At 36.2% G+C, this 14,856-nt stretch overlaps 1 protein-coding gene across 1 annotated transcript in view; it reads left to right on the forward strand.

Annotated features, from left to right (window-relative positions):
* Positions 1-14,856, forward strand: part of LOC101114079 (phospholipid-transporting ATPase ABCA3-like) — a 272,511-nt gene that overhangs the window by 40,541 nt on the left and 217,114 nt on the right. The window contains exons 6-7 of the mRNA XM_042240680.1: positions 323-433; positions 1,196-1,313. Of these exons, the coding sequence (XP_042096614.1) occupies positions 323-433; positions 1,196-1,313 (229 nt within the window). The remainder of the gene's footprint in view (positions 1-322; positions 434-1,195; positions 1,314-14,856) is intronic.

Genomic DNA, 14,856 nt, shown 5'->3' on the forward strand with positions numbered 1-14,856 from the left:
GCTGGATTGCATTACTGACTCAATGGACATGAGTCTGAGTGAACTCCAGGAGTTCGTAATGGACAGGAAGGCCTGGCGTGCTGCGATTCATGGGGTCGCAAAGAGTCAGACATGACTGAGGGACTGAACTCAACTGAACTGCCCTTACTAACTGCATAAGTGTAATCAACACACATGACTTTCTGAGCCTTGATTTTTTCACTCATAAAATTATATTATCCATTTAAATATGTTTTTATGAGAATGTAGTTTTTAAATGTATGTGAAAATGTTATGAATTGCCGATATATTTAATATTTGATTTGTTTTGAATTTCCTACAGGAGTACCAGCTTACAATTGGACTTAAAAATTGGATGATCTGGGCTGCGTATTTCTTCATGTTCTTCTTTTTTTATATCTTTATTGTCTGTTTGATATGTGTGTTAGTCTTTGCCAAGGCAAGTGTTAGTTTCATGCCACCCAATAGAAATGAGTCATACATGTACTATTAGGATTTTAGTAGCTACTAGAAATTTTAAAAAGGAAAAGGTGAAATTATTTTAATAATGTATATTATTTAGCCAATATATACAAAATATTATTTCAGTATGCAATTTAAAAATTGAGATATTTTACATTCTTTTCTATACTAAACACTTATAACTCCAGTGTATGTTTCATATTTAGAGCACATCTCAATTTGTACACTGTATTTTCATTAGAAATACTTTATCTGTATTTGACACTGTTTTATCTTTTGAGTTTAAGTTAAAAATAACTAAAATTCAATGAAAATAAAAAGTCAGCTCCTCAGTCACACTAGATACGTTTCAAGTGCTTAATGTTTCAAGTGTTTAATAGCTACATGCCGTATATGGCTGTTACATCTAACATTTTAGTTCCAGTAGATTGCAACCTGCTGCAACTATCCTTTGGGAAGGAAAAAGCAATCATAGTATGGACTGATTAGTCTCAGGTTTTCAAGAGAATGAAAAATGGCTTTTATGGAAATTCAGACACTGCCAAATCTCTGAGAAAAACATTAATCCTTCTGTAAGAAATAAGTTAATTAGTTAACTTGGCATCTTGTTGAGTTTCAGTCACTGGGCAGTGTGATCTGTTTCTTCAGGGCCATAGTTTTCTCCCTCTTCCCTTGTGTTTAATGGTACTACTTTTTGCATGTTTTACAAGATGTCATAATTGTTTTATTGTAGATTTTCAGTGATCCAGTCTTCTGCTACAGTGACTATAGTTTCATCTTTGTCTTTCTTATGTGTTATGCCATTGCGTCAATATTCTTTGGCTTTATGGTTAGCACATTCTTTAATAAAGGTGAGTCTAAGACTTCTCCTGTAATAGAATTACCTTTTTAATTGACCAAAAATAAGGCCATATTTGGGAGTTCCATGTAGCTATCTCACATGCATACATTCTAACATAGATGAATTGCACATGAAATGATTTGACAGGAGGTAGAGGGTGCACTGAAATTTAATACTGCCCAATACATGTATAAAAACAGTATATAAAATAAGATTGTTACCAGTTGGGACTTAGGATAAATTAAACAGTGCTTCCTGCAGAAGTTGATTTCAAATCACTTCCAAAAGCAAATCAAGGGAAAGAAGTATTAATTCATTCATTTATTCAGCATGTCCTTTGTGTACTTACCATGTGGTAAGACACTGTATCACATACATAGACAAAGAAAAATCGATTCTTTGTGAAAGCCCACATGAGATAGATATATATTATCAGATAACCCCAGATTGGCCTACTACAGATCTTATAGAAATAATTTTCTATTGACAATGTTTAATAACTTCCCCCAAAATTAAGGAATATTTCTTTTTTATACCACACCTAGTAAGCATTATTCCTCCTGTATTTTCTGTATTGAACAAGTAGAGTCCCTATTAAATAATTTTAGTGTATAAATATATTTTTGCAGTAAGACTTTTAAGTATCAAAATATAACCTTTAATCACTTCAGTTCAGTTGCTCAGTCATGTCCAACTCTGCAGGCCCATGGACTGCAGCACGCCAGGCCTCCCTGTCCATCACCAACTCCCGGAGTTTACTCAAACTCATGTCCATTGAGTCGATGATGCCATCCAACCGTATGCTCTGTTGTCCCCTTCTCCTCCCGCCTTCAATCTTTCCCAGCATCAGGGTCTTTTCAAATGAGTCAGCTCTTCGCATCAGGTGGCCACAGTTCAAAAGCATCAATTCTTCGGTGCTCAGCTTTCTTTATACTCCAACTCTCACATCCATACGTGACTACTGGAAAAATCATCGACTAGACGGACCTTTGTTGGCAAAGTAATGTCTCTGCTTTTTAATACGCTCTCTAGTTTGGTCATAACTTTCCTTCCAAGGAGTAAGCATCTTTTAATTTCATGGCTGCAGTCACCATCTGCAGTGATTTTGGAGCCCCCAAAAATAAAGTCTGACACTGGTTCCCCATCTATTTGCTATGAAGTGATGGGACCAGATGCCATGATTTTAGTTTTCTGAATGTTGAGCTTTAAACCAACTTTTTCACTCTCCTCTTTCACTTTCATCAAGAGGCTCTTCAGTTCTTTACTTTCTGCCATAAGGGTGGTATCATCTGCATATCTGAGGTTATTGATATTTCTCCCAGCAAACTTGATTCCAGCTTGTGTTTCATCCAGCCCAGCATTTCTCATGATGTACTCTACAGATAAGTTGAATAAGCAGGGTGACAAGATACAACCTTGACGTACTCCTTTTCCTATTTGGAACCAGTCTGTTATTCCATGTCCAGTTCTAACTGTTGCTTCCTGACCTGCATATTATCACAAATATCAGCTGATTGGTCTTCACAATGCACAATTAGTATTCAGAATTGTGCTGAAAGGAATTAACATAGCAGGCCTGAAACTCATTTCCTTAGAAAGCCTTCCTAGAAAGGTTGACCTTTGCTTGGCATCTAAGAACTTACATTTTTAGAAGATTCTGCCCATTCTCTAAATAGTAAGAGTGGCTCATGGTTCCTAAAGTGCTTGTACAAGCAGTTTTTATACTAAACACAGGCTTTCTTTCTGGGAGTCTTGAGTCAATATATGTTAGGTACACCTATGTGACAAGCTCCCAACGAAAACCTTAGTCCCTCAATCTCTAATGAATATCTGGCCAACAGTATTTTATATATGTTGTCACAGTTCCTTGCTAGAGGAATTAAACATAACCTGTGTGATTTCACTGAGAGAGAACTCTTGTAAACTTGTGCCTGTTTCCATCTGCCCTTTGCCCCATGCTCCTTTTCCCTTCAATGAATGAACTTTGTACCCTTACATTGTTATTATAGCATCATTATTTATTCACCATAACTCTTGAGTATGACTATATGCTATATCCTTGAATTGTCCTAGAAAGTGACTGAATCCAGAGGTGGTCTTGAGGACCTCAACAAAACAATTAACAAAATTGTGGATAACGAAAAATAATATGTTGAGCTAAAACAGAAAATAATGTATTGAAAATCAAAATAAGATTGAAAAATAATAATAACTTTGTCAAACAAGAGTTAGTGTATTTATAAAAACTTAAGAAAAAAAGACTTTTATTTCTGGTGGTATAATAGACTAAATAATTAGAATGACTCTTCCATCTAGAATAATTAAAATATTAATAGTATTTTAACTTATTTTTCAGTTCAGTTGCTCAGTCATGTCCAACTCTTTGTGACCCCGTGGACTGAAGCATGCCAGGCTTCTCTGTCCATCACCAACTCCCAGCGTTGACTCAAACTCATGTCCATTGAGTCGATGATGCCATCTTCTGTCATCCCCTTCTCCTCCCACCTTCAATCTTTCCCAGCATCAGGGTCTTTTCAAATGAGTCAGTTCTTCGCATCAGGTGGCCAAAGTATTGGAGTTTCAGCTTTAGTCTTTCCAATGAATATTCAGAACTAATTTCCTTTAGGATTGACTGGTTTGACTGAGCTTTATTGACTACACCAAAGCCTTTGACTGTGTGGATCACACCAAACTCTGGTAAATTCTTAAAGAGATTGGAGTACCAGACCACCTTACCTGCCTCCTGAGAAATCTGCATGCAGGTCAAGAAGCAACAGTTAGAACTGGACATGGAACAACAGACTAGTTCCAGATGGGGAAAAGAGTACATCAAGGCTGTATATTGTCACCCTGCTTATTTAACTTATATGCAAAGTACATCATGAGAAACGCTGGGCTGGATGAAGCACAAACTAGAATCCAGATTGCCAGAAGAAATATCAATAACCTCAGATATGCAGATGACACCTCCTTTATGGCAGAAAGTGAAGAAGAACTAAAGAGCCTCTTGATGAAAGTGAAAGAGGAGAGTGAAAAAACTGACTTAAAACTCAACATTCAGAAAACTAAGATTATGGCATCTGGTCCCACCACTTCATGGCAAATAGATGGGAAAACAATTGAAACAGTGACAGATTTTACTTTGGGGGGCTCCAAAATCACTGGAGATGGTGACTGCCATCATAAAATTGAAAGACTCTTGCTCCTTGGAAGAAAAGCTATGACAAACCTAGACAGTGTATTAAAAAGCAGAGACATTACTTTGACAACAAAGGTCCATCTCGTCAAGGCTATGGTTTTTCCAGTAGTCATGTATGAATGTGAGAGTTGGACTGTAAAGAAAGCTGAATACCAAAGAGTTGATGCTTCTGGATTGTGGTGTTGGAGAAGACCCTTGAGAGTCCCTTGGACTGCAAGGAGATCAAACTTATTTTTAATTCAGCCCAAGTTCTCCTCAAAATTAAAAATCTCAGCTATGACAATGAACAAGAATAGAAAGTCCCCGAAAGTTATAAAGAAGAAAGGCTGCCTAGAAACCTTGAAACTTGAGGAATTGACTTGACCTTTACTTTCTTGGGATTACTTACTGCTACTCATATATCTTTGAAAAAGCACTTCAAAAGTGTCTAGTCTACAACTAACAACATACAAAAAGTTCCAAACAAAGCCTGTTTTCCCACACCAAAAGACTAGGAAGTTGGTGCCCTAACAATAGAAAAGATTTTGGCAATACTTGCCCTATTCCAGCCCAACACTAAGTGAAAAACCATTGCACCTCTATATTCATGGCTGAGTCAGAGTCAACAAAGAAGTTGATCCTCCATCTCAATCCCATCTTTCCAGAGTCAGACACTATTCAATTAATAATTCCCTTGCCAGTTTACTGCCATCAGTGTCCAGTAGTGAATTAAGTTTCCATCCACATACAGTATCAATAATACTTAACAGGTAGTACAAATCAGTTCTAATAAGCATCCTTGCTATCAGCTAATCTTCCACATCTACCCAACAGCAATAAGAAACTGAACAAGTGTGCAAAACTAGTCAGCACTCCTTCCACATCTCCCATCATCTAGCATCAGTGAAGCCCAGTAGAAAGCTAAGCCTTCTCCGTCAGAGGTTAAAAGGTGATATGAGTCAGTTCCCCACTTTCACAAACGTGTTAGCAAGCCCAGAGAGGTCCGAACTTCCACCTCATCTGTCTGCAATGAGGCAGTGTATATCAGTGCCCTGCTTTTCCCAGGGAAGTGTCAGCAGGGAAGAGGAACAGCCACACCCATCTGACCTTTGTGTGCCACCTGCTTTTTAAAAAAGATTAGGATTCATAGTCTCACTTTACCTAAAATGCTTAGGACATGATAGAAAATCACTCATACAAAGAACCAGGAAAATCACAGTATTACTGAGAAATGACATTCACTGCAAAAGACACAGCACTAAGGTGAAGCAGGTATTATAATTGTAGGCAAGCAATATAAGCAACCATCATAAAAATGGCTTCAGCAAGAAATTATGAAAACAAATTGGAAAATAGAAATCTCAGCAAAGAAATAGAAATTATTTTTAAAACAAATGGAAATCATAGAAAAATATAACAGCAAGTTTAAAGCTTATGTAGAATAAAGATAAGATAGAATAAGTTAAATTGACAGATTCAGTAGAATCACATTCTGAATAAAGAGAAAATACACTGAAAAATATATAGGATCTCAAGGACATGTAGGACAATAACCACATATCTAACACTTATTTGTATCAATGAAGTTTCAAAAGAAGAATAGGAAAAATGTGGGACTGAAAAAGTTTTCAAGATAAAAAAGTATTCAAAGAAATAATGGCTGAAATTTTATCAAATCTGGTGAAAGACAGACATATATTGTCTCAAGGAATTGGGTAATGCCAAATTGGGTAAACTCAAAGAAATTCATGCCAAGACACATCATAATTGAACTTCTGAAAATTAAAGACCATGAAAAAAACCTAACAAGCAGACAAAAAATAATACATTATTTTTAGAAGAATGTCAGTTTGAATAACCACACTTCTCATCTAAACTAGAAGGAAGCAGCATGTTTTTCCAAGTGCTGAAGAAAAGAAATACCAACAGTGAACTCTGTATCCAGGAAAACTATCCTCCAGGAATAAATAGGAAATAAATCTGTAGAAGGAGGAAGACAGAGATTTGTTTTACAAAACTACCACTAAAGAATGGCTAAAGGAAGTTTCCTGAGCAGAAAGGAGATAACAGAAATCTCTAAACTCCACAAAGAAAAGAACATGGAAATGGGTAAAAATAGGCATAAGTATAATAGACCATTCTACTTCTCCTGTGTTTATTAGATCAAATTTGATAGATGAAGCAAAATTATAACATCATCCATCCGATCTGGTGTTCAGTTTAAGTAAAGAAAATAGTTAAAGACAGTTAAAACTTTTAAAGTGAATAGCTCTGCTTATTTAACTTATGTGCAAGGTACATCATGTGAAATGCTAGGCTGGATGAAGCACAAGCTGGAATCAAGATTGTCTTGATACGCAGATGACACCACCCTTATGGCAGAAAGTGAAGAGGGACTAAGGAGACTTTTGATGAAGGTGAAAAAGGAGAGAGAAAAACCTGGCTTAAAACTCAACATTCAAAAAGTGAAGATCATGACATCTGGTCCCATCACTTCATGGCAAATAGATGAGGAAACAATGGAAAGTGACAGACTTTAATTTGGGGGGCTCCAAAATCACTGCAGATGGTGACTGCTGCCATGAAATTAAAAGAGGCTTGCTCCTTGGAAGTAGAGCTATGACCAACCTAGAGTGCATATTAAAAAGCAGAGACAAAGGTCCATCTAGTCAAAGCTATGATTTTTTCAGTAGTCACGTGTGGATGTGAGAGTTGGAGTATAAAGAAAGCTGAGTGCTGAAGAACTGATGCTTTTGAACTGTAGTGTTGGAGGAGAATCTTGAGAGTCCCTTGGACCTCAAGGAGATCAAACCTCCAATACTTTGGTCACCTGTTCTAAAGAGCCGACTCATTGGAAAAGACCCTGATGCTGGGAAAGATTGAGGGCAGGAGAAGTGGGCAATAGAGGATGAGATTGTTGGATGGCATCATCGACTCAATGGAAATGAGTTTGAGCAAACTCTAGGAGATAGTGAAGGACAGGGAAGCCTGTGGGGTCACAGAGAGTTGGACACAAATGAGTGCATGAACAACAACAAAACCTCGGTGTTCATTGCAGCACGATTTACAACAGCTAGGACATGGAAGCAACCTAAATGTCCATCAGCAGATGAATGGATAAAGAAGTTGTGGTATCTATAGACAATGGAATATTACTCATCTATAAAAAGGAACACATTTAAGGCAGTTCTAATGAGGTGAATGAACCTAGAGCCTGTTATACAGAGGCAAGTAAGTCAGAAAAAGAAAGACAAATACCATATGTTAACACATATCTGTGGAATCCAAAAAGATGTACTAAGGACCCTATGTGCAGGACAGCAAAGGAGACACAGGCATAAAGAACAAACTTTTGGATTCAGGGGGAGAAGGAGTAGGTGGGATGATTTGAGAGAATAGCATTAAAACATATTCATTACCATATGTAAAATAGATAGTCATTGGGAGTTTTATGTATGACAGAGGGCACCCAAAGCTAGTGCTCTGTGACAACCTGAAGGGATGGATTAAGGAGGGAGGTGGGTACAGAATGGAGGGGACAAATGTATGCCTATGGCTGATTCATATTAATGTAAGGCAAAAACCATCACAATATTGTAAATAATTATCCTCCAATTTAAATAAATTTTTTGAAATAAATTCATGTCAATGTATGGCAAAACCAATACAGTATTGTAAAGTAAAAAAATAAAATTTAAGAAATAAAAAAAATAAAAAATAAAAAAATGGAAGAATGAAAAAATAAAATAAAAAATAAAAAAATAAATTCACTAAAGTAACTGATACAAAAATCAATTATATTTTTATATATTAAGAATGAACTACTCAAAAAAGAAGGAAATCTTCCTTCTTACAATAGAATCAAAAAGAATAAAATAAACCAAGGAGGTGAAAGACATGTTCACTTGAAACATTAACCAGAAATTAAAGCAAATACAAATAAAGGGAAAGATATCCTGTGCTTATGGATTGAAAATCTTAGTACTTTTTCTTTGTCTTATGTTTTTTTAATATTTTAATTTTATTAGTGTATAGTTTATTTGCAATATTGTGTTTCAGGTGTAGAGCAAAGTAATTCTATTATGCATATTAATATATGTATACCCACTCTCTTTAAGATTCTTTTCTCAGGTTATCACAGAATATAGAATAGAGTTCCCTGTGCTACGTGATACATCCTTGTTGGTTATCTATCTTGTGTATACAGTGTGTGTTCATCCCAAGTTCCTGATTTATCCCTCACCCTAACCTTCTCCCCTGGTAGCCATAGCTTCATATTCTAACTTTAAGTCACTTCTGCTTTGTAAGTAACTTCATCAGTCCCATTTTTCTAAGTTCCACATGTAAGTGTTTATTTTCCCTACTATTTTTCAATTCTCTATTTTATTTATTTCTGCCATAATCTTTATTATTAACATATCCTTCTTTATTCTAGTTTTATATTTTTTATTGATAGTTTCCAATTTTGTTTTTGTCAAGTTTCTTAAGTTTTGAAGTTAATTTATTGATTGGAGAGCCTACCTTTTTTTCCAAGTAAGCAGTTATAGCTATAATTTTGCCCCATAGTACTGCGTTTAATTCATTTAATGTTATGTTTTCATTTTCATTCATCTCTATATACCTTTTAATTTCTCTTGCTATTTCTTTTTTGATCCATTTGTTGTTCAGGAGTATACTGTTTAACTTCCACAAAATTGTAAATTTTTCAATTTTCTTTTCAGTATTCTAGTTCTCTTGTAGTTGAAGAAGATTGTTTATATGATATTTATCTTAACTCAAAAGTTTGGTGATTTGATTTGTGGCCTAACATATGCTCTATCCTGAAGACTGTCCTGTGTGCACTTGGCTAAAAGAAGCACTACTGTATTCCTTTGGAGCCTATAGTAAAAAATACATTTTCCTGCCTTTTTCCAATTTTTGAAAACAGTCAACATTTCTTGGCTTATGAACTCTTTTGGCAATTGCATCATTCCAACCTCTACTTTGATCATCACATAATCTTCTCTGACTCAGATTCTCCTGATTCCTCTTTTTAAGTTGAGGTATAGTTGATACAGTAATACTCGCTTTAAGAATTGTACATGAATTTACTTTTACTGGAGATCTTTTCTTGTTCATATAGTCTCAACTATATTTCTTTCAACCTGAAAGACTCCAGGACAGGTAATTTCTATTTATTTGTTACTCATCTCTCCTTCATCTTAAAAGAACAGTTAGAAGCATTAAGAATTCTTGATTTTTACTGATTTTTTTCCTTGAGAAATCTGAATATATTCACCCACAGCCTCCTGACCTTCAAACTTTCTGTTTAGAAATTCTTCCAATAATCATATGAGGATCTTTGCATGTGATCCTCTTTTGCTCCTTTCCAAACTCTTTGTCTTTAGATTTTAACAATTTGATTATAATGTGTTCATTGTCAGTCTTCTAAATGTCATGCTATTTAGTTTGCTGGTCCCATCACTTCATGGGAAATAGATGGGGAAACAGTGGAAACAGTGGCTGACTTAATTTGGGGAGGGGGGTGCTCCAAAATCACTGCAGATGGTGAAATTAAAAGAAATTTCATGAAATTAAAAGAGGCTTACTCCTTGGAAAGAAAGTTATGACCAACCTAGATAGCATATTAAAAAACAGAAACATTACTTTGCCAACAAAGGTCCTTCTAGTCCAGGCTATGGTTTTTCCAGTGGTCATGTATGAATGAGAGGGTTGGACTGTGAAGAAAGCTGAGTGCTGAAGAATTGATGCTTTTGAACCGTAGTGTTGGAGAAGACTCTTGAGAGTCCCTTGGACTGCAAGGAGATCCAGCCAGTCCATCCTAAACGAGATCCGTCATGGGTGTTCATTGGAAGGACTGATGCTAAAGCTGAAATTCCGATACTTTGGCCACCTCATGCAAAGAGTTGACTCATTGGAAAAGACCCTGATGCTGGGAGGGATTGGGAGCAGGAAGAGAAGGGGACGACAGAGGATGAGATGGCTGGATGGCATCACTGACTCGATGGACATGAGTTTGTGTAAACTCCAGCAGTTGTGATGGACAGGGAGGCCTGGCGTGCTATGATTCATGGGGTCACAAAGAGTCGGACATGACTGAGCGACTGAACTGAACTAAACTGAAGTTCACTGAGAAAGTTCACTGTGAAAATTCAATTTTGAAAAATTCTACTGAATATTCATTGCTTTAATTGTATTATTCAGCCTCAGAATTTCTTTATTCCTTTCTATGTTTTTCACTTCTTTATTGATATTTTGTTTTGTTCATACATCATTTTCTTGAGTTTATCCTCATCTTTCTTTAGCTGTGTGAGCATCTTAGAACATTTGTCTAAATCTGTTGATCTAGAACGTCCACCATCTGGTCTTTCTCAGGGATAACTGCTGTTGATTTATTTTCTCCTCACTTGTTTCTCTGTATTCCTTGTCAATTTTTTCAAAACTTCACATTTAAATTTAAATTTCATGATGTGGTAATCTGGAATTCAGATTCAATTATCACAACTGTTAGGTTGACTATTACCAAGATTACAAAATATAGCAACTGTTGGTGAGGATGTGGAGAATAAAGAAACTTTATATACAGTTGGTGGAATATACATTGTTTTAGCCATTCTGTAGAACAGTTTTGAGGTTTCTCAAAAAATTACAAATAGAGTTACCATAAGATACAGCAATCCCACTTCTAGGTATACATCAAAAGAATTGAAATTACTTCTCAAAGAGATGTCTGTACCCCATTACAGCATTATTTAAAATAACCAAGACATGGAAGCAACCTAGTTATACCTCAAATACCCTGGATTGTTATTTATTTTTAACTTTTTTTGGTGTTGAGGTATAGCTGGTTAACAGGCTTCCCTGGTGGCTCAGATGGTAAATAATCTGCCTGCAATGCACGAGACGCAAGAGACTTGGGTTTGATCAATGGGTCGGGAAGATGCCCCTGGAGAAGGAAATGGCAAACTTCAGTATTCCTGCCTGGAGAATTCCATGGACAAAGGAGCCTGGTGGGCTACAATTAATCCATGGGTTTGCAAAGAGTCAGACATGACTGAGTGACTAATATTTTCATAGCTGATTCCTTTTCCATTGGTCTATATTTCTGTTTTTTGTGGCAGTACCATACTGTTTTGATGACTATAGCTTTGTAATATAATATGAAGTCAGGGAGCCTGATTCTTCCAGCTGTTTTCTCTCTCGAGATTGCTTTCATTACATGGAGGCTTTTGTTTCTCCATACAAAGTTTTGGATTTTTTGTTCCAATTCTGTGAAAAATGCCATTGACAATTTGATACGAATTGCATTCAGTCTTTAGATTTCCTTGTTTGACTATGTTGATTCTTCCAATCCATGACCATGGCATGTCTTTCATCTGTTTGTGTCTTCTTTGGTTGCTTTCATCAGCATCTTGTAGTTTTCAGAGTACAGGTATTTTGTTTCCTTAGGTAGGCTTATTCCTAGGTATGTTACTCTTTTTGTTTTTGTTTTTGTTTTTGTTTTTTTACTTATTTTTTTTAAGTTTTTTATTTTTTAAATTTTAAAATCTTTAATTCTTACATGTGTTCCCAAACATGAACCCCCCTCCCACCTCCCTCCCCATAACATCTCTCTGGGTCATCCCCATGCACCAGCCCCAAGCATGCTGCATCCTGCGTCAGACATAGCCTGGCGATTCAATTCACATGATAGTATACATGTTAGAATGTCATTCTCCCAAATCATCCCACCCTCTCCCTCTCCCTCTGAGTCCAAAAGTCTGTTATACACATCTGTGTCTCTTTCCCTGTCTTGCATACAGGGTCGTCATTGCCATCTTCCTAAATTCCATATATATGTGTTAGTATACTGTATTGGTGTTTTTCTTTCTGGCTTACTTCACTCTGTATAATCGGCTCCAGTTTCATCCATCTCATCAGAACTGATTCAAATGAATTCTTTTTAACGGCTGAGTAATACTCCATTGTGTATATGTACCACAGCTTGCTTATCCATTCATCTGCTGATGGACATCTAGGTTGTTTCCATGTCCTGGCTATTATAAACAGTGCTGCGATGAACATTGGGGTACATGTGTCTCTTTCAATTCTGGTTTCCTCGGTGTGTATGCCCAGAAGTGGGATTGCTGGGTCATAAGGTAGTTCTATTTGCAATTTTTAAGGAATCTCCACACTGTTCTCCATAGTGGCTGTACTAGTTTGCATTCCCACCAACAGTGTAGGAGGGTTCCCTTTTCTCCACACCCTCTCCAGCATTTATTGCTTGCAGATTTTTGGATCGCAGCCATTCTGACTGGTGTGAAGTGGTACCTCATTGTGGTTTTGATTTGCATTTCTCTAATAATGAGTGATGTTGAGCATCTTTTCATGTGTTTGTTAGCCATCCGTATGTCTTCTTTGGAGAAATGTCTATTTAGTTCTTTGGCCCATTTTTGATTGGGTCGTTTATTTTTCTGGAATTGAGCTGCATAAGTTGCTTGTATATTTTTGAGATTAGTTGTTTGTCAGTTGCTTCATTTGCTATTATTTTCTCCCATTCAGAAGGCTGTCTTTTCACCTTGCTTATATTTTCCTTTGTTGTGCAGAAGCTTTTAATTTTAATTAGATCCCATTTGTTTATTTTTGCTTTTATTTCCAGAATTCTGGGAGGTGGATCATAGAGGATCCTGCTGTGATTTATGTCTGAGAGTGTTTTGCCTATGTTCTCCTCTAGGAGTTTTATAGTTTCTGATCTTACATTTAGATCTTTAATCCATTTTGAGTTTATTTTTGTGTGCGGTGTTAGGAGGTGATCTAGTTTCATTCTTTTACAAGTGGTTGACCAGTTTTCCCAGCACCACTTGTTAAAGAGATTGTCTTTACTCCATTGTATATTCTTGCCTCCTTTGTCAAAGATAAGGTGTCCATATATGTGTGGATTTGTCTCTGGGCTTTCTATTTTGTTCCATTGATCTATATGTCTGTCTTTGTGCCAGTACCATACTGTCTTGATGACTGTGGCTTTGTAGTAGAGCCTGAAGTCAGGCAAGTTGATTCCTCCAGTTCCATTCTTCTTTCTCAAGATTGCTTTAGCAATTCGAGGTTTTTTGTATTTCCATACAAATCTTGAAATTATTTGTTCTAGTTCTGTGAAAAATATGGCTGGTAGCTTGATAGGGATTGCATTGAATTTGTAAATTGCTTTGGGTAGTATACTCATTTTCACTATATTGATTCTTCCAATCCATGAACATGGTATATTTCTCCATCTATTAGTGTCCTCTTTGATTTCTTTCATCAGTGTTTTATAGTTTTCTATATATAGGTCTTTAGTTTCTTTAGGTAGATATATTCCTAAGTATTTTATTCTTTTCGTTGCAATGGTGAATGGAATTGTTTCCTTAATTTCTTTTTCTACTTTCTCATTATTCGTGTATAGGAATGCAAGGGATTTCTGTGTGTTGATTTTATATCCTGCAACTTTACTATATTCATTGATTAGCTCTAGTAATTTTCTGGTGGAGTCTTTAGGGTTTTCCATGTAGAGGATCATGTCATCTGCAAACAGTGAGAGTTTTACTTCTTCTTTTCCAATTTGGATTCCTTTTATTTCTTTTTCTGCTCTGATTGCTGTGGCCAAAACTTCCAGAACTATGTTGAATAGTAGCAGTGAAAGTGGACACCCTTGTCTTGTTCCTGACTTTAGGGGAAATGCTTTCAATTTTTCACCATTGAGGATAATGTTTGCTGTGGGTTTGTCATAGATAGCTTTTATTATGTTGAGGTATGCTCCTTCTATTCCTGCTTTCTGGAGAGTTTTTATCATAAATGGATGTTGAATTTTGTCAAAGGCCTTCTCTGCATCTATTGAGATAATCATATGGTTTTTATTTTTCAATTTGTTAATGTGGTGAATTACATTGATTGATTTGCGGATATTGAAGAATCCTTGCATCCCTGGGATAAAGCCCACTTGGTCATGGTGTATGATCTTTTTAATGTGTTGTTGGATTCTGATTGCTAGAATTTTGTTGAGGATTTTTGCATCTATGTTCATCAGTGATATTGGCCTGTAGTTTTCTTTTTTGTGACATCTTTGTCAGGTTTTGGTATTAGGGTGATGGTGGCCTCATAGAATGAGTTTGGAAGTTTACCTTCCTCTGCAATTTCTGGAAGAGTTTGAGTAGGATAGGTGTTAGCTCTTCTCGAAATTTTTGGTAGAATTCAGCTGTGAAGCCGTCTGGACCTGGGCTTTTGTTTGCTGGAAGATTTCTGATTACAGTTTCAATTTCCGTGCTTGTGATGGGTCTGTTAAGATTTTCTATTTCTTCCTGATTCAGTTTTGGAAAATTGTACTTTTCTAAGAATTTGTCCATTTCTTCCACGTTGTCCATTT

Source organism: Ovis aries, chromosome 24, assembly GCF_016772045.2.
Source record: "Ovis aries strain OAR_USU_Benz2616 breed Rambouillet chromosome 24, ARS-UI_Ramb_v3.0, whole genome shotgun sequence".
In the NCBI taxonomy this organism is placed as follows: Eukaryota; Metazoa; Chordata; class Mammalia; order Artiodactyla; family Bovidae; genus Ovis; species Ovis aries.